The 21,901-nt window shown below is 41.9% G+C and overlaps 2 protein-coding genes across 4 annotated transcripts in view; one reads left to right on the forward strand and one right to left on the reverse strand.

Annotated features, from left to right (window-relative positions):
* The first annotated feature begins 25 nt into the window (after positions 1-25).
* KIF20A (kinesin family member 20A) lies at positions 26-11,084 on the forward strand. Of its 2 annotated transcripts, XM_075164379.1 has the most exons (20): positions 26-120; positions 733-908; positions 1,384-1,473; positions 1,605-1,724; positions 2,199-2,337; positions 2,430-2,617; positions 2,705-2,849; positions 3,566-3,766; positions 4,023-4,134; positions 4,234-4,305; positions 4,898-5,041; positions 5,123-5,288; positions 5,543-5,707; positions 6,344-6,483; positions 6,580-6,682; positions 7,331-7,538; positions 7,924-8,015; positions 8,308-8,445; positions 8,971-9,284; positions 11,075-11,084. In XM_075164379.1, the coding sequence occupies exons 2-19, from the start codon at positions 750-752 to the stop codon at positions 9,241-9,243; spliced, it is 2,655 nt and encodes an 884-aa protein (XP_075020480.1). In that variant the 5' UTR covers positions 26-120; positions 733-749; the 3' UTR covers positions 9,244-9,284; positions 11,075-11,084. The 2 variants fall into 2 exon arrangements, with proteins under 2 accessions (XP_075020480.1, XP_075020479.1); XM_075164378.1 differs by lacking the exon at positions 11,075-11,084 and having other exon boundaries at positions 8,971-9,579.
* Positions 9,382-21,901, reverse strand: part of SFXN1 (sideroflexin 1) — a 28,386-nt gene continuing 15,866 nt past the window's right edge. For both annotated transcript variants that reach the window (XM_075164381.1, XM_075164380.1), the window contains 8 exons: positions 21,499-21,597; positions 20,331-20,406; positions 19,136-19,221; positions 17,749-17,876; positions 17,145-17,194; positions 11,824-11,873; positions 11,136-11,183; positions 9,382-9,692 (listed from right to left, as the gene is read on the reverse strand). In XM_075164381.1, the coding sequence (XP_075020482.1) occupies positions 9,596-9,692; positions 11,136-11,183; positions 11,824-11,873; positions 17,145-17,194; positions 17,749-17,876; positions 19,136-19,221; positions 20,331-20,406; positions 21,499-21,597 (634 nt within the window). In that variant the 3' untranslated portion in view covers positions 9,382-9,595. The remainder of the gene's footprint in view (positions 9,693-11,135; positions 11,184-11,823; positions 11,874-17,144; positions 17,195-17,748; positions 17,877-19,135; positions 19,222-20,330; positions 20,407-21,498; positions 21,598-21,901) is intronic.

A 21,901-nucleotide genomic window follows, 5' to 3' on the forward strand; every position in this document is an offset into this window, starting at 1 on the left:
CCGCCCCTGCTGCCCCACGGCGGGCGCTGATTGGCGGTCGAGCGGGCGCGGGCCCCCATTGGCGGAGCGGGCGGGCGGCGACGTTTGAAACCCCAACAGTAGGCGCCGCGCGGGCGTGAGGTGGGCGCGAGGCGGCGGCGCCGGAGCCGGAGCCGGAGCCGGAGCGGGCCGCGGCGGGGCCGGGCCGGGCCTGTGTAGGGAGCGGGGGGCCTTTGTAGCGGTCTGCCAACGTGAGGAGTGGGTGAGGGGGTCTGTGAGCGGCGGCGGCGGCAGCGGTGATTCCGTGTGCGTGCGGACATGCCCTGTGTAGCAGTCTGTGCCTGTGTGGGCAGGCCCTGTGTTGTGATCTCTGGGGTTGTGTGTGTTGAGGGGGGCGGCCTGTGTGTGGTTTCTGTGTGTGTGGGTCCTGTGTGATGGTCCGTGTACGTGTTACGTCTGTTTGGACCCATGTGGTGGGGGGGGGCGTGTGTAGGGCTGGTGTGTGTGTGTGTAGGTGGTGTGTCTGGGGTCTTGTGTGGTGGGGGGGTGTGTGTGTGCATTTGCAGCGGCATCCTGTGTGTCAGTGTGTGTGTGGAGGGAGGGTTCTGCGCTGCAGTCTGTGTTTGTGGGGAACGGATGGATTTGGTAGTGGCAGACTGCGTGTAGTGGGGTGTATGCGTGGGGAGCAAAGCTTGGACTCCCAGAAGACTGCTGTAACATCACCCTATCTTCACTGTGCCCCTTTTTCTCCAGGAGCCGTGTGAGACGCCATGGCGCAAGCACTTGCCTCCCCAGGGCTGTTCTCTGATGACGATGCTGCAGCCTCCCCTGTTCTTGAATCCACAGCAACAGGGTTTGGAGCTGATGTGCGCAAGGACCTGCTGTCGGAGTTCTCTGCCATCTCTCCAGACCTGGAGGGCTCCCAGCAGGTGAGGCTGGAACTCTTCTGTCACAAACAGGGCAGTGTTTTGACTTGTGGCTGCTGTCTCTGCACAAAGGTGTTGTGATACAGGGCCGACAGATGAGGCTAGAACAAAATGTTGCATTGGGGGAACAGTTCCTGTTATGAACAGTGTACTATGAAGGGCACAGTCAGTAAGTGCCCCTTAACATGATGCCTTTTAGTGTGGTGCTTGGTTTGGGGGCTGGTTTTGGTTGTTGGTCTTCAGGTTGTTGATCTGATTCACTAGATAAACAAAATAAATGCTGGCGTGCCTGGAAATGCCTGAGAAAGCTTCTGGTGTTGCTGGGGATTTTGGGACCAGAGAAGTGTCCATTAGTTACTGAGCACTAGTCAGGGTAGCCACACATGTGTTCTATGCTGTGGTTCCTGTTAAGAATTCTGACGGATGGTTGTGTGCTGCCTCTCTGGCTACCATGTTTAACCAGTGCTGATTTTTGCAGGCCGTAGCTCAAGACAATAATGGAAAATTAAAGGTGTATCTGAGAGTTCGACCTCTGAAATCTACAGAAGTGGAAAAAGGGGAAGACCAGGTGAGACACTGAATGAAGCAGTCTCTGAGCTGGTTGCCTGTGTGCCTGCTGAGAGATGCTATTATTCTTTGTTGTTTACAGTACGGCCTTTTGTAAGCCATTGCGATGATGGGGCTTTTTGTGTTCTTTAGGGCTGTGTCTGCATTGAGAATTCGGAGACCCTTCTTCTAAAAGCCCCTAAGGACTCCTTCACCATGCGGAGCACAGAACGTGGAGTGGGACAAGCAGCACATAGGTTCTCTTTTACTCAGGTAGGTAACTGGGACCAACAATCCATCTGGAAGCTTTTCAAGCATAAACCAGCCTTTCAGCTTGAAAAGCTGGCTTACTAATACGCACTGATTCCAATGCACTGCGTGAACTATGTAGTCTCGTACAATCCTCTCCACTTACATTTGTTTCTGTTGCTGTTTCTTTAGTTTTTCCTCATTTTAAGCTGATCCTGACAACTTTTTCGGCAGCAAATGCCAAACTCTTGTTTTGTTCACGAGGCTCTAAACGCACTAGAGGCTGTAGTGATACCAGATGTTACCGGATTAAGCAAATGAACAGCTTGTTTTTGTAAGGGGCTTGGACTGGAATTACTGGTGCGTCTGTTGCTTATGATGTGGGGCTAGTGGAGGGGACAAAGGACTACGTAATATCCACTAACATGGAACAACCATCAGCAGTCAAAAGATAGGAAAGATCTACATGAGGCCATTTTTCATGTGTCTTGTTTACAGATCTTTGGACCAGATGTGGGGCAGAAATTGTTCTTTGATGAGACAATGAAGCAGGTGGTAAAGGATGTACTGAATGGGCAGAACTGGCTGGTTTACACCTATGGCATCACCAATTCAGGGAAGACTCACACTATTCAGGGTAAGGAAAGCACTAGGTGTTAGTAGCCTGTTGAGGGAGTTGTCTGCTTCTACATGTGAATCCTCAGCTTGCTGTTGTTTTTCCTGCTTCAGGCAGCCACAAAGATGGTGGGATTCTGCCCCGCTCCTTGGCGGTCATCTTCAACAGTGTGGGGGACCGGCTGTACCCAGCCATGGATCTGAAGCCTTCCCTCTCCAATGAGGTGATCTGGCTGGACAGCAGGCAGGTGCGGCAGGAAGAGACCAAGAAGCAGACCATGCTGCAGGGTGGTCTCTGGGAGGTAAGCCTGTGGCTTCTAGGAGGTTTAATAGTAATAGGGAAAGGATGGTGTCATACTACATACGTGCTCGTGTTTGTTTCCTTCCAGGAGGAGCTGCTAACGCCACTGAAGAGGAGTCGCAGTGCTGAATCTCAGCTCCAGGCCACCACCAGTGGCAGTTTTGACAGTGGGGTTGCTGGCCTCTCTTCATCTAGCCAACTCACCAACCATTCAGATGTCAGCCAGACAGAAGGTATGTCTGGAAGCCTACTGCGTACTACCTGCTGCTTGTTGTTGGAGGATGGGGGAAGAAAGGGTGATGGCTGCGTTGTGGGTAAGGGAACAAAGGTGCTGTAGTCTCACAATTTCCTCTTTGAAAGATAAGGATGTCGGGGCTAAAGAACTTTGTACGTATGTCTTGCCAACGTATGAAGAACTCGCCACTGCATAATAACTCAAGCCTTGTGAAATGAAAAATTACTTGATACCCACTTACTTCATTCAAGGGATATGGTTATTGAGCAGCTGAATGCCATGCGATGGGGATAGCTGGAAAGCAGGGTGCTAAAGTGGCATGTTGCACTGTGCACTTGTGCCCAGACTTTCAAACCTAGGAACTACTAGCTGATTAGGTATCCAGAAGCATGGAGTGATTGAGGTAACAAGGACTAAAACTTTACTTATACTGTATGTTTGAAATATCCTATAATTCTGGAGTCAAGATCTTTTTACAAAAAGTCCTTACGTAGAAAGGGGGATACAGTTAAAGGGAATTGTAGGCTGTCTGACTGGGGACAGGCATTAGTGTAGGTCCAAATGGGAGGAGGTATATAGAATAGATTTGAGCCTGGGATAGTGTTCCTGCTGAAGAAAGATATCTCAGTCTATAGCTAAACCAATCAGGTTGGACCCATGAAAAGCTGCAATCCTGATTTTTTTTTTTTACTTTTTTCTTTATCTTTTCCCCAGAACTGGGCCCTCGCTGGGCTGACTTGGATCGCGTTTCACTCACCAATGCAGGAGACATCGAGTTCTCCATCTGGGTTTCCTTCTTTGAGATTTACAATGAGTTCATCTATGACTTGTTAGAACCAGCTTTACCTGGCCAGAACCGCAAGAGGCAGACACTGCGGCTCTGTGAAGACCAGACTGGCAACGCCTATGTGAAAGGTAATTTACCTGAAAGATATTTTTAGTGGCCTGCTAGGGAGACTTGAGAACTGACTGGGTGGGTGGCTTAGCAGTGATGTGTTGGGGAGCACGATGGGGAGTTCTCTGTGGCCTCTCAGAGATCTCAGATGTCTGGATTATGGGAATGTTAAGTCTGTTAATGTCAAGCAAATGCGACGGTGAAGTTGGTGCTGAGATAATTAAGTTTTCTGCCAGTCTCCTAACTGCCTTGCCCAATGTGTGCCTGCTTTTCCAGATCTGAACTGGATCAATGTCCGGGATGCTGATGAGGCCTGGAAGCTCCTGAAACTGGGTCGGAAAAACCAGAGTTTTGCTAGCACCCACATGAACCAGAACTCCAGCCGCAGGTCTGAAGGGGGAGCGGGGTTGTTTAGACAGACATACAATTCTGAGGGGCTTCTAAAGGTTGTGTTTCCCTTTTAAAACATCTGTGTGTTTCTTTACAGTCACAGTGTCTTCTCCATTCGGATTCTGCACTTGCAAAGAGGTGGCAGTGAAATTGTTCCAAAAATCAGCGAGTAAGTTTCATGCTCTCTCTAGGATTTGGGGGTGTTCTCTGTGGACTCAACTTTCCTGTTTCTTTTGGTGTGGATCTGGGGTATCAGAAGTATCTTGAGGAAGGTCTTGTTGAAAGTACTTGGAAGGAGTAAATGTTTCCACTCTTAAGTCTTGGAACTGACTGAGGAGTTTGTGAGGAGTACTGCGAAGTACAACTTGAGGTAGTTCTCAGTTTTGAGTGAAGGTAAATGTGAGTAATCCTACCCTTGCAGCGGGGCTGATCTGAGTGCTGCCGTTGCTTGTTTCTGGGATGTAGTTATCTGGAAATGGGTGGTCTCAGTACCCAGGAAGTGGCTGTCCTGAGGACTGGCAGAGAATCTTTGAACTTGATGCTGCAAAGCTCATGTTGGTGTTACTTGTGTAACCCCTACACCTAGGGGTAGGTCCTTCTGTCCAGCAATAGCCCATACACCCCAAAAAAGCTTTCTGTGCCCTTACGGGGAAGCTGGGAAGGTGAGCAGGGTAGGTGATTGCAGGGTGTCTGAATTGTAAACGTGGCTAGAACAGGACAAACCTAGTAGGCCATGTGAATATCGCCTGTGTTTTCTTCAGGTTATCCCTGTGTGACCTTGCGGGGTCAGAGCGCTGCAAAGACCAGAAAAGTGGGGACCGAATGAAAGAAGCAAACAACATCAATACCTCCCTCCACACGCTGGGTCGCTGCATTGCTGCCCTGCGCCAGAACCAGCAGTCCAAGTGAGTATCCAGAACTCCACAGGGAGCGTGTGGGCAGGCTGTTTTGCTTTCCCATGGGCTCACTCTTGTCTCTCCCCATAGATTGAAGCAGACTGTGGTTCCCTTCCGGGATAGCAAGCTAACCCGTGTGTTCCAGGGTTTCTTCACTGGACGTGGGCGCTCTTGCATGATTGTCAACATCAACCAGTGTGCATCTACATATGATGAAACTCTGTATGTAGCCAAGTTCTCAGCCATTGCCAGCCAGGTAAGTAGCACACACCAGGATCATGGCATGGTCAGGATACATCCTGCTTCGGTGGGAATGGGCCCCTTTCCATCACAAGGCAGGGGGGATGCTTGCACATCTTCCCTACACTTCTCCAGTGGATTATTACCTTTACAGTATTTCCAGATTCTGCTAAACTGAAAGGGTTGACAGGTTGCAGAGAAGTGCCGTGTTTAAAGACTATGCAACTTCCAGGCTTTGTAGACTAGTAATGATGGCCTTTTCCCCTTCAGCTTGTTCAGGCACCTCCCACAAAGCTGGGACTTCCATCCATACAATCAATCATCAAAGAGCACAACAGGCGAACCAGCCAGGGTCCAGAGGCAGCGGCAAAGGAAGAAGTGGAATCAGAAGAAGGCAGTGAGGATGAAGCAGATGTTTCCATGTATGAGAAGGAGGTGGGTTGTAATTTGTTTTACAGCCTTTATGGATAGAGGGGCAAGAACATGACTGTTAGCTTTGGCCTGGGAGGTGGGGCTGGAGCTCAGCATTATACCAAGAGATCACAGAGAACCTCAGAAGGATATGGGACCCGGGAAATTGGGAATCCATGAGGAAAACATTCCACTGTGGAATAGGGACAGGAAGAGCTTGGCTGCAGACCTATAATCCCTACTCTACAAGGGAAATCTAGAGATCAGAAGATATGCAAAACAGATGGCTAAATCGAGGAAAAATAACCAAACTTCCTAGATACTTAAAGCAGGCAGCTGGAATAGCTGAAAGATCAAGATGGAAGTCATTTACCTACAGAGACTTGAGTTGTAATGTGTCAAGGTGGCAAATGCAGGTGCAGCCCTGGGCAGAGCAGTAGGAGAAGCTGCTCTGGAGAAAGCTCCATCTGGAGTGCAGTGTTGTTTAAGCCATCTCATGGGAGACGAATTAAGAGCAAACCTGGCAACTTCTCTTTCCAAGTGACTGAAAGAATCTTAAACCTAGATCACCCCAGCCTACAGATATGGCTTCACCTAGTTTATTCTAGGTCTTAATTCTGATGTGCAGTGTGGGCAATGGAGTTCGTGTCCTTCTTGCAGGACTTGTTGCGTGTAGTGGAAGCTGCACGAGAACTGCTGGTGCAAGAGCGGCAGGAGAAGCTGCAACTAGAAATGCGCCTCCGTGAGGAGATCTGCAATGAGATGCTGGAGCAAATGCAACAGAAGGAGCAATGGTGCAGGTACAGCTTGTGCTGATCTCCCTTCCTTTGTGCAGGGTAAGCTACAGTACCAAGAACTGCCAGACCCTGACGTGTAGTTGTTTACTCTCTTTGTAGCCAACATGTGGATGCTCAGAAGGAGCTGCTGGAGGAACTGTACGACGATAAACTGAATAACCTGAAGGAGTCACTGACTGACTATTACCAGGAGGAGATCCAGGTTTGTTCAGGGCAATGAAATGACATCAGGAAAGTGGCAGTGGGTTGGGAGGGGACTCAGGGTACTTGAGTCCAGGAAGGTGACTTATGCAAACTGAATGGAAAGATTTTGCTTTTTGTGGTATTTTTTGTGATATTATTTGATAGCTTGATCTACAATTTTCGCTTGTCTACTGCTTTATGTAGTTCACTAGGCTTTCTAATTTTCAGCCCTTAATCTAGAAACTAATGTGCAACTATTGACTCCTCTGTTTGTTCAACATGATTCTCTCCCCTCTTAGTCTTTTCGCTAGTGCCTTGCTTTGCACTCTTCAGATTAACACAAGTTCTGTGAATTTCTCTTCTTAGTTAAATGTATGGGCCTGTCTACATTTTTCATGCTATGGCATTTGAGTGGCCTATGGGACTTGTTGCAGACCTCTCTGAAGATGCCAACTCTCAAAAAATCCCTTGTATTTAGAGGCTGTAAAAAAGTGATTTAGGCTCCCAGGAAATGGGTTCACTCTTTTCACTTAAAGGATATTAAAGGCTGGGTCCAACATGTGAAGTGTGTGATTGAGAAAGTCTCCCGGAAGAAAGACATTGAAAGTTTCAGAAAAGCTGTGTTAAGAAAATCTTGTTGAATATTTGAACAAACTTGCTTTCTAAGGAGCGTGATGACAAGATTGAGGAGCTCCAAGCTGCTCTGCAGGAGGCAAAACAAAAATTGGAGAGTCTGGATACTAAGCAAAAGGACTCAGGGCAAGGCTTGCGTCGATCGAAGCGAGTGGCTACCTCATGCACTCTGCAACAGGAGCTGGTAGATACCAAAGCCAAACTGGAGCAATGTCAAACGGAGTTAAATACCGCAACAGCAGGTAAGGTAGTGATGCTGCACTGGTTCTGAACTATGCCCGAGCAATCCTTAGAGGGTTAGAGACACTTTTTTCAGTAGGGTACATTGGATTCAAACATCCTGAAACCACTATTCCTAGTTGTAGATGATAGGAATAATGAGCTGGATGGACAGGGTTTCACTTCATTTTCACACGGACTTTGGGGCAGGATCATCTTCCTGTTCAGATTCTAAAGTCCCTTTGCGTAACTGAAAGAGAAGAAGCCTGGAAAGTTTGTGCACATCTGCACAAACTCAAAGCTTTTCTCAGCTTGCCTGTGGCAGCTTGTCTCAAGGCAAGTCCTGACTTCAGAAAAACTGAAAGCTTATGAGTGTACTGTTGCTCACCACTTTTTGTCTGTTCCTAGAGTTGCGCAAATACCAGAAATTACTGGAGCCGCCTCCCTCTGCCAAACCCATTACTGTGGATGTAGACAGGAAGCTGGAGGATGGACAGAAGGTAACTCCATCTCTGTGTTACAGAAAGGACACTTGCAGGGCAAGGTGGTTGACAGTTTAAACAGTGTTTGGAGCTGCTGTTTCCAGGTTTTTAAACAAATGGTTGATGTTGAAATGGGTCTGTTGGAAACAAACCCTTACTAGAGACGTGGAAGATTCTGGTATCTGTGATCCCTGTGTACCTCACTCAGATGGGATCCTCCCTCAGTACTGCATGTCTGAATTACCCTGGAGTGGCTTTGTTTGCAGAGCAATGTCAAAGCTAGCTGTTGTATTAAATCTTTCTCCTGTAGAATGTCAGATTGCTGCGTTCAGAATTACAAAAACTTGGGGAGTCTCTTCAGTCTGCAGAGAGGGCGTGCTGCCACAGTACAAGTGCAGGGAAACTTCGAGAAGCCCTCTGTACGTGTGATGACATTCTGGCTAGACAGGTAATGTGTCAGTTTTGTTGTGGGTTGCACAGGGGGATTTAGTCTATGCACTTTGCCATAATCACCAGAATAACCTAGGTTCTTGCAGCTACAAATAAAAATTACTTATTCTCTAGACACATACTGTCTATTACATTAGGGGAGCTATATTGCCAATTTTTTCAATAGCTGAGTCAGACTGCATATTTAACTCTCCAAAGAGACCCAAGTTGTTCCTGTTTGGTTAACTGACAGCCTGTGCTTAAAGTAGGAGAATTCAGAGTTCTCATTTCCTTATCCACTTCACTCTATCACAGTTGCTATGGCAGCATGTTTGCAGGAGGATGGATTCAGCTTTTTCCTAGCCTTACTGTTCCTATTTTGTTATTGAACTGCTACACTGTTGACAGTAGAAGCTTTTATGCACAGCCTTATTTAGCACACCAGTTAGTGAATTTTGGCAAAGGCAGTTTATCCTCTTCAGTTCATAGTAACCAGGGAGTTACTTGTCATATCTTTACATATATATTGCCTTCCCTTTCTCAGGACCAAACACTGGCAGAACTGCAGAACAACATGATGCTGGTAAAACTAGACCTGAGGAAGAAAGCAGCTTGTATTGCTGAACAGTACCACACTGTGCAGAAGCTCCAGGCTCCTCCAACAACTACCTTAAAGAAACGATTCTGTGCCAACAGGGAAAACTTACAACCTAATCAACCTCCTGGTAAAAAGCCCTTCCTGCACAACCTTCTGTTACGTTCAGCTACCCGTCCTGTTGCTGGCAGAGGGTGGCAACTTCGTTCAGTTGCTCTATGACTTTTCACAAAGAGATCCCTGCCCCGCTATTACTGGAACAGGTGGCAAATCCGATATAATAGCATCTATTTTTCTTTGTGTGCTTGTTTATTGTTATTGTAGCTGCTTGAGAGCTTATGGTAAACATTTTTTGATATGTATGGTTAACCTTTTAATCAATACCAAAGTGGACAAAATGGCCTTTTGTAATTTAAACACTACAACAAGGAAAGTCTTTAAAATAATGCAGATGATCAAAGTTGTTTAACAAAAGGACAAGTTAAAAGTGAGTTCTCATCTTCAACTATGTTGGCACATCATTCAAAAATAAGTTCACAAGATCCTCCTTGAAAGATATTTTCCCTTCCTTGAATTATAATCCTTTATTAAAGTATACACGTTCTAGTTCAGGGCTGCTCTCTCGGATCTTGGCTTGCAATTCTGGCTCCAAGCGTGTTACAGACATAGAACTAAGCAAAAGAAACAGTAAAATGATTATATATAACAAGCACTTGGATGTAAAATAAGACGGATGATGCATCTGGTTAAACTTCCTGGATTGTGAAAAGAGTTTTCAGATCTTTTTTTAACTTCTTATGAAGGAATCATGCTCACAGACTAGGGGCAAATGAATCCCTGCTTAAAAGGCAATAAGATAGTCTACAGAGTCAAGAAATGGCTGTTGCTACTACCATGAGGGTAGGAATCTACTTAGTTGCTTGAGGTTGTTGCTGGCAATAGAAACTTACCTTCTTAAAGGTGTTTTTATTAAATATAATGTATTTGCCTATTTAACTTACTGCATGATTTTATTCAGTTGAATAAAAGGTTTATTTTTATAAGTCATCTCACAGTAAAGCAAATTAAGCTGCCAGATCATTTAAAGGGCTGCAATTTCTTAAATACAGTTTAAGGCCTTATCTTCCTATGAAACCGAGAGCCCTGGTTAAAATCAAGAACAGCACCACCCTTGCTATGCTAGCGTGTGAAGTCATCTCCAGGTAGCCTAGTGACACTCATCTACCACAATTCTCTATTCTACGCCAGGCAGGGAAACAGATGGTGTCAGACTGCTTTGTTGTACTCAAACAATTGCATCAGATGAGAATTAAGTATTGTTTTCTGGAAGTCAAAAGCTACTTTAGTTGCTCAAGATTTTAAAGGATTCAGCTCCAGCTTGCATCGTTTAAGCTACATTTGGCAGCTTGTCAAGTTTAGACAACCACTGAAAATATGAGAGGGACAGCTTAGGAATTTAAGACCCTGTTCATACCTACATACTGCAAATTAAGCTAACTTTATTTGTAGGTAACCCATCCAGGTTTCATTATGATTTCAGCTATAATGAATATTGTTTCTAAGACAGTTTTCAGTACTGAGGTATTTGTATTGATGAAAAATTCTTTCTGGAAAAATATTAATCAAATTGCAAATAAGCACATATAGTCAAGTTCTGTATAACCAGAGGAGTTTCCAGCTGAAAATCAAACGGGCTCTGACTGTATTTAATGAAGCCATAACCTTACGGGACATAATATATTGTTTGGACCACATTAGCTTTTTTAATGAATCATTCCAGTGATTCCTAACTCTATTATCAAGCTCAAACTTCTCAGCTTGAAATAGCACAGTTAAACTACTCACCTAAACCTCTTGTTCACTATCCCCCTATGTAGCTGCATCTCAAGCTGCTAGGAGTTTGTAAATGAGCCAAATTCAACTATTTTATATTACTGATGAGTAACATAGTTATTACTTTTCTGCATATTCTCATGTTTATCACACTTGTTATATGGGAATTAAGATTGTATGCTCTAGGAGGCAATGACCACTTGTTTCTGTCTTTTTGCAGTACCTTGCATGCATCTGGGAGTGTAACATTAAAGTGAGAGTAACGTAACAGGAATACGTACCTTTTTTGAGGAAACAGTGCACAACACAGGGGTGTTGCAAACACAAGACTAGAAGAGACAAAAATGGGTTTACAATATTTAGGGTGCTAAAACAAAATTCAAAACCCTTGGGCATGGTCTTCTAGGCAGAAAGCTTTTTTTTGTATACAGTGAGGTAAAGTTCAATGGAGTGCTATGTAACCTTTATTTCTCACTGCATTATACCTATGAAATAATTTACCTACTATGTAGTACTAAATGCATCAATACCGTGCTTACAAATGTGTATAAAATTATCATTTATACATCCTTTCAGTGTTTTGCATTGGTGTGCATGACAACATAAAATGCTAGACAACAGCAAATGAAACTCTCCATCAACCAAATGTTTCGAGAATTCGTCAACCCTACAGGATTGGATTTCAATTATTGTTTATGGAGGTAGCAGCCAAAGCATCTTTTCTAATCCAGCTGCTACATGCCTTCTTTCCCCTTCTCCCTGCTTTTCTTGGCAGCTTCTTCATTACTAATGGCTTTTTTTTAATATGGTATTATCAGTTACAGATATGGAAGTGAAGTAACTGCTGTAGCCTCATTAACTCCTCTCAACTTTTTTTTTCTTTAAACAAAGTGCAAATATTGCTACTTCCTCCAAAAAACCTACAAGTATCTCTTAAAATAGCAGACACAAGCCAAAGAAATCACTTACCAGAATCCGACTAATCCAACTTGAATGGGAGCACTCATCCAAGGAAACCTCTGTTAAAAATAAACCACACACAGTGAGTATGGTATCTTTTCTCCCCCCTCTTCCCACCTTCCTGGAATTCTTGTAAGAGACAGATTGCACCTAAAAGACTTGGACACGATGAAGGCAAAACAATTACCAGCATACCTTAAAGCTGAGCCCCATTTGAGAGCCCAACCCCTTTGAAAGGTAATAAAATTCCCAGTGATATCAGTGTACACTGTTACCCGGAGTAAGTGTCCCTCAGAAACTACAACAGGGGGCTGACTGTTTTACTTACGACCCGATCCTGAGTACGTGGGCCATTCCTTTGAGTCACACAAGCCCGCAGCAGCTGGCAACACAGCCAGTGCTTGGAGCGGTGCTGCAGGCGCAAGGTGCTGCCACACCTCCTAAGGGCACAGTGAATTTTGCCCAGGTACCCCCAAGAAGAGCTAGGTCTGGTTACGGCTCCTGTCTCTGCAGTGACATCAAATGGTTTTAACTTACAACTGGAGATTTACTTTGTGAGCAAGAGCAACTGCAGCCACCAGCCATAAGTAAGGGAGGTGTCAAGGAAAAACGTATGTCTGCCTCTCATAGCCCTTTCTCCTGTCTTAAGATTTGCTTTGACATGTAGGAACTTGCCCCTGCAGCACAGTCTGGTACACTCCAGTTCTGCAAGAGTCCACCTTTTATTAAAGGGAAAAAGGGTAGAAGAACTGGGGAAACAAGGCTGAGAAAGTAACACAAAACCTATGGGTGCATTTTTAGCATATTCCTCATTACTGTAACTTTTGCAGAACTTGAACATATGCCAAGAAATATGATAGTTTTCTTGTAGGCCTTTAAATGATTTAGGAATCCACTCCCCCATGTTAGAACTTTAGTTGAAATTAATTACTGATGAAATAAAACCAGACCTGTTTAAATTACACTGCTGCAATGGCCTGTTGCTACAATAAAATCAGTGTCTCCAGTAAGCAGGACATACACAACCGCTATGATAACAGGAAGTAGATTTTGAAACAAAACAGCTAATGAGTTAAAAATCACACATTACAGTGGATGGTGTTTTCAACAAAGATGTTTTTTTCTGCAAGAAGCATTTCTTAAGATGTAGAAGTTAAAGGGGAAACTGGTGAACAAAAGATGGGCACTATTTGAGAGCAGAAATAGAAAAAAGAAAGCTCGGTAGGACAAAGCTTGGTGCTAAGGAAGATCACAGCAGCATAAGAGGCATGGAAAACAAGCCTGTGTGGATTAAACTTTATCCAGAGCCTGAGGGAGAAGAAATGATGTAGAAGATTGCTTCTTCTTTTTTTTTTTTCCCCCTGGAGTCAATCTGTAATCCAGGAATGAGTGCAGGAAGAACTGTGCAATTCAGCAATAACCTGCAACAATAGATAACAAATGGAAAAAGACAGCAATAGCAAGAGGATAAAGAGTGAATACAGCAGTGCTCTGCTGTTCTGGCATTCCACTAAACACACCTTCAATTTGACTCTCAGCTGAAATAAATTCACTCAAAATGCTTTACATTTTATACATTGGGGGACAAGAGATGGCGTGACTGGCAGGAGAAGGGATGTACGACTGTGGCATTGGTAAATATTACATGTATTTGGGAACACAAGTCAAACTCTGCACTGCCAATGACTTCAGTCTGAGGAGAATTAAGGGAGAGGGATGCTACGCATTGCAGTGTGAGCGTGGGACCTGAGACACATAACAGAAAAGCCCCAAATATGATTTTATAACTGAAAAGACTGTTGGAGGGTGTCATGAAAGTAATAGATGGTTTCAGGCCTTTATCAGAGTTTGTCATTAATCTGAGAGAGAGGTGTCTACTAGTACAGCAATATAAACAACATCTATTTCATGTGGTGGAACATTTTTTGCCAAGGCACTCGACCTGAGTGACAGCCTTTACTTTTCAAGAATGTTACCAGGCTGCACTATTCAAGAAAGACGGTGAGGTAAAGCTCTAGCACTGGGAGGTCAATATTAAGAATTGGAGTTGCCCAGGGAACAACGTAAAACAATAAAGCAAAACTCAAATGCAGGCTGTACATCCCTACAAAGAGATAAAATGGAGAAGTACAAGACAGCAGAAGAATTAACTGTGTTAGAAAACTATCATTCAACTCTGGAAGAAGTTAAAATTGATGAATTAGGATTTCATTTCCAGATGTCTTTATGGCATCTTTAGTGGTTAGTGCAAACGGAGAAAATGGAGAAATGATAATTAAGCAAAGAAAAGCCATAAGGAGAATCAGCTTTTTTCTAACTGCTTCCTTTCATTGTTGGATCTCAAAATCTGTCAGCTTTTCTAGGCTAGCTATGCCTGTTTTCAAAAAAATGAATAATGAAAATGAAATGACAGTTAAATTAGGAATGCATGGAGGACTCTAAGGCATAAGACATTCAAAACGATGCTTAAAAAAAAAAAAAAGGCTCTCTGTTCTAGTTTTATAACAGTTTTGAATACGTATTTTAGTTGCAGACTAAGAGACCCCAAGGAGCTTGTTTTAAGGATATACGAGGAAATTTCTGGAATCAAATTGAATGTCAATACAATATGCAGGAGAGAAACAGTAGCTGAAGCTGTAAGCGTAGTAATATAAATAAAAATTCACTGTCGATTGGAATTTTCAGAAGTTTCTATGGAAAAAACGGATTTCTTTCCTTAGGAGAAAGGTTACCTGGAACTAAAATAAATCTGTAAATGCTGCACCTCAGAGCAAGGTTGTTTATGGATCCTCCTGCTGCAGCAGATAAAATAACTTGGTTCTGCACAGAGCTAGTCAAGTGTACATCAGTAGGGATAATGAACATAGACATTATACAGCCTAATCAAGAACCACTACAGTGCATAATTGCATAAAAGGCAGCCAAAGCCACTGCTGAAACCTATAGCAAAAGCACATATATATAAAACAATATTTTTTTCAAGTCAAGAAATAGATTCTTTTTGAAGCAGTAAGTATGTGGTTTTGTTCTAAAAACATTCTTGAGTCATTTTCTAGCAATAACTGTTGGGAATATTGTTAATTCATACTAATGTTACCATCAAAACGTCCTCGTGCAAAACATTATCAGAATATGGGGGATGAATAGTGCCATATAACCTACATCTTATTTCAAGTATCAGAGGATGATAGCCTGCTATCACTGAGACCAGCATTCCAGAAGCATTTCTTTCTCTCCGTCTTACTGCAGAACTTCATTCTCTTTTCTTCATTATTTCACAACCATTTGACTATTTTCTGGCCTTGCGTGTTCCTTAATAGGCTTTGGAAGCATACAAGAATTATTTTCAAGAGTGATGGTGTACAAAGCAAAGGCTAAGGAAAATGAGTTAGTGAAGCATTGTGTGGATGGTGTTGGACTACTGCAAATGGGATGGTGCTTCTGAAACCTCAAGAGAGCATGCAGAAGCTGCTTGTTAAAATGCAGCTCATTCCTTAATGGTTTTAATACTAATCTCTACGACGTGTTATCACTGACTACCTGCAGAGCAGTGTTTCACCTGAACTCACAGTCTTTGAGGCTGAGGGGGAGGAACAGGTGAGCATAAACGGTCATGATGGTACCAAAGACCACTGAGTAGTCACTGAAGAAATCGCTCATGTTTGCTGATCTGAAAAATGCACAACACCCTTATATTCATTATACCACACAAAACCAATAGATATTTGTCTCCAAACCCTGAGAATTGTTACAACTTCTTCACAAATGTCACGTATTTGCCAGTTGAGTTGACAGCATTTGTGACATTTCTCCCACATCAAATACATATAAAATAATCTTTGCTCTAAATATATGAGTTTTGGTGTGGTGTTTTTTTTTTTCCTAAACAAGGGTTAGTGTTCTGGGTAATACATTCTCAAGAACATAACAGTACCACAAGCTGCTTAAAGCTACTCGGTAAACAGGGTATGGGTCAAAAAAAATCAGCAATTAAGAATTAGCCAGATCAGTATAGGGCTCTTCATACTGCAGACAAATAGTGTATTTGGATGCACTGCAGTCTCACTTCTTTCAGGAGATATAAGCAGCACACACTGGCTTTCACCCTAAAACTCGAACGCCACATTTCCCATTTTTACATGCTGAGCAATAGCGTTTTCTGTTAACAAGGTGGGGAAAAAAGCAAAGCACTTCAGGAAAAAAAAGTTTTTAAAACTGGAAGACACTTGGGACCTCTTCCCAATGTCTCATTTATATTTACAGAAGCACTTTCAAATGGTGTATGTAACTGGGTAATCTAACTCTGCACAAGAAAAATAAAGGGCAGAAATAGTAAGAAATAGAATTTAAATATTTTAGAAAGCTTTATCTTAGACAAACAAAACCAGGCAACTTCCCCTGCTTGTCCTCTCAGTCCCCACCCAAACCACTTTTCCAAGGGAGGGTCTGGAAACTCAGACCACAGTTTCTTTTCCTAACTTTTTCTAACAGGAAGGAGACCATTGTTCCCAGCTTGGTGGGTGGGTTTCACAGGCGGAGACTTTGCCTGGAGCTATGCAAGTAAGTAAATCAGTGATATCAGCTGGTGAAGATGAAACGCCCTTTACTGGTAAAGAATTACAGAGTCCCTCATCTGAATATTATTCCTCTTGTGTTAGACAACCCTATAATTAATTTAATTATTGTTCTTTACCCTCCCATGCACACATAGTGCATAATGTTGACTTAGTTTATATATTTACTCACACCAGGTGTTTGACTTCACACTACATTAGCATAAACATTAGAATATAGGAAATACATAATCTTTGATGAAGCATGCCCATTCTATGCCTACCCTGCACTTGCTCATCCAGTAAATTTTAAAGGGTCATTTTCAAAAGAGATTTTTATCATCATTGCTATTTCCAAAGTCAAATTGCTATTTGCTATTCCAAAGTCAAATTTGCAGCTAAGCAAAGCCTCCTTACTGATATCCTGAGAAAAAAGCATTATAAAATTTTAAAATATTTTTCTGATAAACTATGTTCCAAGTCTTGGTACAAAGAAGATTTATTTACTAGGAGGAACTCTGCATTTTAAGAACAATGATAAAAATAACAGAAGTTCATATTTTCTTAATGTTATTTTACACTGGGATAAAAAGAACCAAGCTATCTCTAAAAAAGGCATAAAGACAGCAACAGCTGTAAAGCAAGCTCTACAGTGATGTCCTCCCAGAGTGGAGGCACATTTGGGAGGCAAATACGAAGACTCAGAATGTATTTTGAATTAATGAAAATATTAACTCAGGCTATAAAATAGATCTACGTAGATTATCTAAGACCAACCTTTAAAAAGGCTCTCTTTTCCAACGTGTTCATTATGAAGGGAGGAATTGCTGCAAATGAAAAGAAAAAAAGCATTAACCTTGGAGAAAAAGGCACTTGGTTTTCATTTTCTGTTAAGATGAACTAACACCATAATACAATTTTCCCAGCCTTTTGTCATTAACTGAGTTTTCATTTCACATTGCCAATTCAAGATACTGGATTGATATTTACAGAGGTAAATACTCCCAATAAGCAAAACTTCTAATTTCACACATAACTAAACCTGAGCTCAGTAACTTGGCACTGGTCAAAGCACCTGCTTTTCATCAAACTAATTCCACTCAAGCAGAATTTGCTACTATTCCTTTGCTATCTGCCTGTATCTTTTCCGCAAAAGCATCCCAAGAGCTTTTCTGCTGCACTTCAGTGTAACACGCTGTGGATGTTTTCACAGTAAGAAATGTACATTTTTTTGTGGAACTTCTTAACAGAAATGTAAACACTGCCTGGATAACTGTAAGAGAATTTGGCCGCTGAGAAAAATCACTTATATAGAATTTAAGCTCGCTCTCACATTAGGAACTGATAATCAGGAGCTGCACATGACTGCAGTTATTCTTACCCATGCCAGGAGCAGCCATAAGAATCCTTGATATAACCACCTGGGTAATTGCCTGCTCAGCTGCTTTTGTTGATTCACCCAGTCTGTTTCCGTTCTCATCCGTGACGGGGATTCCAAACTTAAGTTCCCTGTTGAATAAGGGGTAAAAATAAAGCAGTGACTTACACGCATTTGTTCACCTTGTTTGTCACTTTATCTTTGTCCCCTTAAAATTGTAATTTGTAAGAATTATGGTTTTTATTTTATTTTCCAAGTTATCCTGTTTGTAACACTCTTTGGCACAAAAATTTCAAAAGGCAGAGAATGATCTGGGGAAAAATATGCTGAAGTGTAAACAACTGAATATTTGTAACAGCAATCTGCCACTTGAGCCTGGTCACATGCATTCCAAGGGGGAAGAAAGGAGATGTGTTATTTCTGTAGTCCACAGAAGGGAGAGGTTCCTTCAAAAAGCAATTCAGAAAAGTGGAATTTTCTGGACTGCTCTGGAAGTAGCCTGTCCTTTCTGACAGACAACACAGGGAAAACAGGAAGATCAGTTTCACTGAACGAAACCAGAATTTTTTGTGAAAATCCCTCTCTGGCATTCTAGTCTGAGTTTTCATTTCAACCACTAAGAACATAATTGAAAGTATAAAAGGATGCACAAAATTACATTTCTGTAACTGTATTATTCTCTATTAGATCTTCTGCTCAAGTGCAGGGTTAGGTGTTAAACTCACATTCTGGGGAGAACTTCTAGGGGACTGAGAAGCAGACAGAAGGGCAGATATACTGAGGACTGCCTTTATTCTTCTCCTCATCATTTATAAGAGATAAAATACTACCATGGATGGAATTTCATTGTAAATACAAACTTTAAATATTCCCTTTTCTGCCCATAACCTTGTGTTTATAAGACGATGCTTTTAATTTGATTTTCCCCACTTCTATTCTTAGTCCTAGTCGAATCAGAATACATATGAAATTTTGTTTCTGAGAAAGTGCGTATTTTTGTAATCTCAGATAATTAAACAGAACTGCAGAGCCTGACTTCTATGACTAACTTCTGCATGTGGGATTTGAAGCACCATTTTTGAAATGACTGTATTTTTCCAAAGTGGAGTTTGTATTTAAAGGGTCCACGTGATCAAGTTTTGAAGGACTGGTACTTGGTTTCTGAGATCTAAGACTGAAGAACTCCATGGATATCTCACTGAAGAGAGTGAGGATGTTCTGTTTTATACCTGTCACAATCAATCAATCAAAACAAGATCATGCATGAGGTTTTTGGAAGGTTCTGAAACAAGCTAAAGATATATAACGTGCTTTATTTAGTAACTTGCTGATCTAAAAACTCAATAACATCCTTTCTTCTAGAATGAGTGATCTTTGTTCTTTTTCCTACCTTTGTCTCATTAGTGGAATATTAATGCAGTTAGCAGCAGCAACAGCAGCAAAAGGAACAAACCGTCCTATAAGAGGTGAGACATGCTGTAAAAACACAGAGAGGAAAAAAAAGAAGGAAAAGAAGAAAAGGAAAAAAAATTACATAATCATTTTCTTTCCCAAAGGTCGTATTAAAACACTTGATGTGCTAATGATAGACCTGAATATTGTTTTTTTAAATTAAAATTCAGAGGAACACTCACTGGTGGGGCAGAGGTAAACCAACCAACAAACAAGACGTAAGTCATAAATTCTTCTCTCAGAGTGAGCAGTGGCAGGAGACTGGCAAAGACAATCTTAATTTAGTAGCATCACTGCAGAGAAGCATCAGCTTCTGAGCATGCCTGTCAGCCCAACAGCAACGCTAAATAGGCCTTAACTTTACTGTCTCTGCTGGCAAGGTCACAGCCAGCCACATCCATACCAGCTGCTTTGCATCTAAGGGCACTGACTGTGGAGGCTATTCATCTAGTCCATGTCTTGTATAATCTGAATTACTCTGCTTAGAATAGTCTCTCAAATAACTTGTCAATGCTATACCACTCCCAGTACATTAAAGCACAAGCAGAGGGGTACAAAACAGATTTTTGCTGTTGTTGTTTTTGTTTTTTTTTTTTTTTGTAAAGGACCTTTTTTCCTTGATTGCGTTGTGCACTTGTTTAAAGAATTTGAGTTTTCTGCATTTAAGAGCGGCACCTCCTTACAAGTTCTTCAGCCAGTCTAGAGCAGGCGTCCATGTTTGCAGAAGTGATACTGCACCTTAAAAACACACCTATACAGTTTATGGGATAATGAGTCCACATCGTTGTAATTACACATCCACTCCAACTAACTTTCAAATGCTATTAGATACTTTGGCATATAAAAAAGAAACTGCAAAAAAGGCATTTTATTAGATACAGTTTGTATTAACAAAACACAAGGCTGTTTGATATACATATAAGGAGGACAGGCTGTTTGAAACACATATAAAACCATCTACATGGGGCAAAAATAAGGTTGGGACCTAAAGGAGGGAGCTGCCAACGGCCATTACAACCCCATACTGGGAGCTGTGCATAACATGACACAGCTACACAGGAGGAGAAATGAGCTGTTAACATCTCATAGAACACCAAAGTCTAGTTAAGAATGGAAAAAAATAGCAGCAATACCTTTGTTAATGCATTAAGTCCTAAAGCTGTTGCGACAGCACCCGTGGTAGCAGAAATATAGGCTGTTCCCAGCTGGCTAAAACAAAAATAAAAGCATTTGCACATGCACAACAACTACATTTATGTCACTTTTAAAAATAATTACATTTTACACAGGTAGTTATGCCCGCCCCAAAGTTAAGTAGTAGACCTTTCTGTGACATCGCAATAAGATGTAGATGGAAGATTCAAACGGATGCTAAATTAAACACTTTTCTTTCATTAGCAGTAAAAATCACATGCAAGCAACGTTTTAACATTGAATCAGGTTCTGCTGGTTCTGCATTGCTATCTGTTCAGCTATTTTCTCATGTGTCTGAATGAACACCTTGAAGGACTTAGTTCTGTATTTAATTTCCTAATTGCTTAAACTAATAAAATCAGTTTGGATTTCTAAGGCCATGTCTACGATAGTAATTAAAATCAACTGTGCCGAAACCTATATACGCAGACCAGCTATGCTGCAAACACCCAAATCCAACCCAATCTGCCCTAAAACATACTTTATATACTTCCCAGCTAGGAGGTGTCTGTATATCCTCGAATCCACTGCTTTCTCCTGGACATCTATAAGCAAGTCAGCCTCAAAACCTGGAAGTCAAGCACTGCGATTCCAGTCTCCTGTTCATGATTTCTAGCTTTCTGCATCTACTTAGTCTCTCTCTTTGCCTTCAAGTAGAAAATAGTACTGTGCAATAGTTCCTTGAAGTGTCCTCTTTCTGTAAATAAGCACATGGTGTGGTGTGTGCTACACTGCAGGGCACTGAGAAGATGACACAGAGAGACACCTGAAGGTCCACACAAAACATCAACTTAGAAATATCCTGGTATAACACCAAACTGATGAGGCACTTTCAAATGGTTGACTGAGCAACGCAACACAGACTCCTATTAAATCCTACGCTGTTAAGCGCTTATGATCAAGGTGCTTAGGCTTATCTTTAATGGCAGAAATGGAGTTCTCAGCTCCATCATTCTCAGACTTCTTGTCTGTGCATATCAAATTAATTATAAGCATAGATGAAAAAACTTATCCCTCTATCACCTCAAACTTTAAAGCCCAATCATGTTCCAGTACATCAGAGATCAATTTATAAACACATCAGAAGTATCTGGTTCAGTGTCTGACCTGACAGTAATTGGGGCATCACCGCTCCTGTTCGTGTAATTTACTATGGCATTGAAGGACTGGTTAATCCATTGCCAGAAAACCACGGCTGGTGTCGTTCTTGAAAAGAGAAACAATTACTATTATTAAAAATAGAGTTGAATCAACAGTACAGAAAAATGACAGCAAATCAAGAAAAGCAAGTGCAAGCAGTAATCATGCAGAGGTTTTTGTTTATCTGAATGAAACAATACAGTCAATGAGATACTGTCTTAATAATGAAAAGTAGAAGCTACTTCTAAGGATAGAATTTAAAAGCATTGTAATTGAATAGCAAGGTTCACTTGGGACAAAGTTTTGTTGTAATAGCAACAGCATTATAGCAAAGATCTCTATAAAAAACACACAGAGAAATATAAAACTC

Source organism: Calonectris borealis, chromosome 15 (assembly GCF_964195595.1).
Source record: "Calonectris borealis chromosome 15, bCalBor7.hap1.2, whole genome shotgun sequence".
Taxonomy (NCBI): domain Eukaryota; kingdom Metazoa; phylum Chordata; class Aves; order Procellariiformes; family Procellariidae; genus Calonectris; species Calonectris borealis.

Excerpts from the sequence above, each read along its gene's own strand:
- KIF20A (XM_075164379.1), top strand. The coding sequence starts at position 750 with ATGGCGCAAGCACTTGCCTCCCCAGGGCTGTTCTCTGATGACGATGCT. Across the intron at positions 1,725-2,198 it reads ATAGGTTCTCTTTTACTCAG|ATCTTTGGACCAGATGTGGG; the intron begins GTAGGTAACTGG and ends TCTTGTTTACAG. Across the intron at positions 8,016-8,307 it reads AGCTGGAGGATGGACAGAAG|AATGTCAGATTGCTGCGTTC; the intron begins GTAACTCCATCT and ends TTTCTCCTGTAG.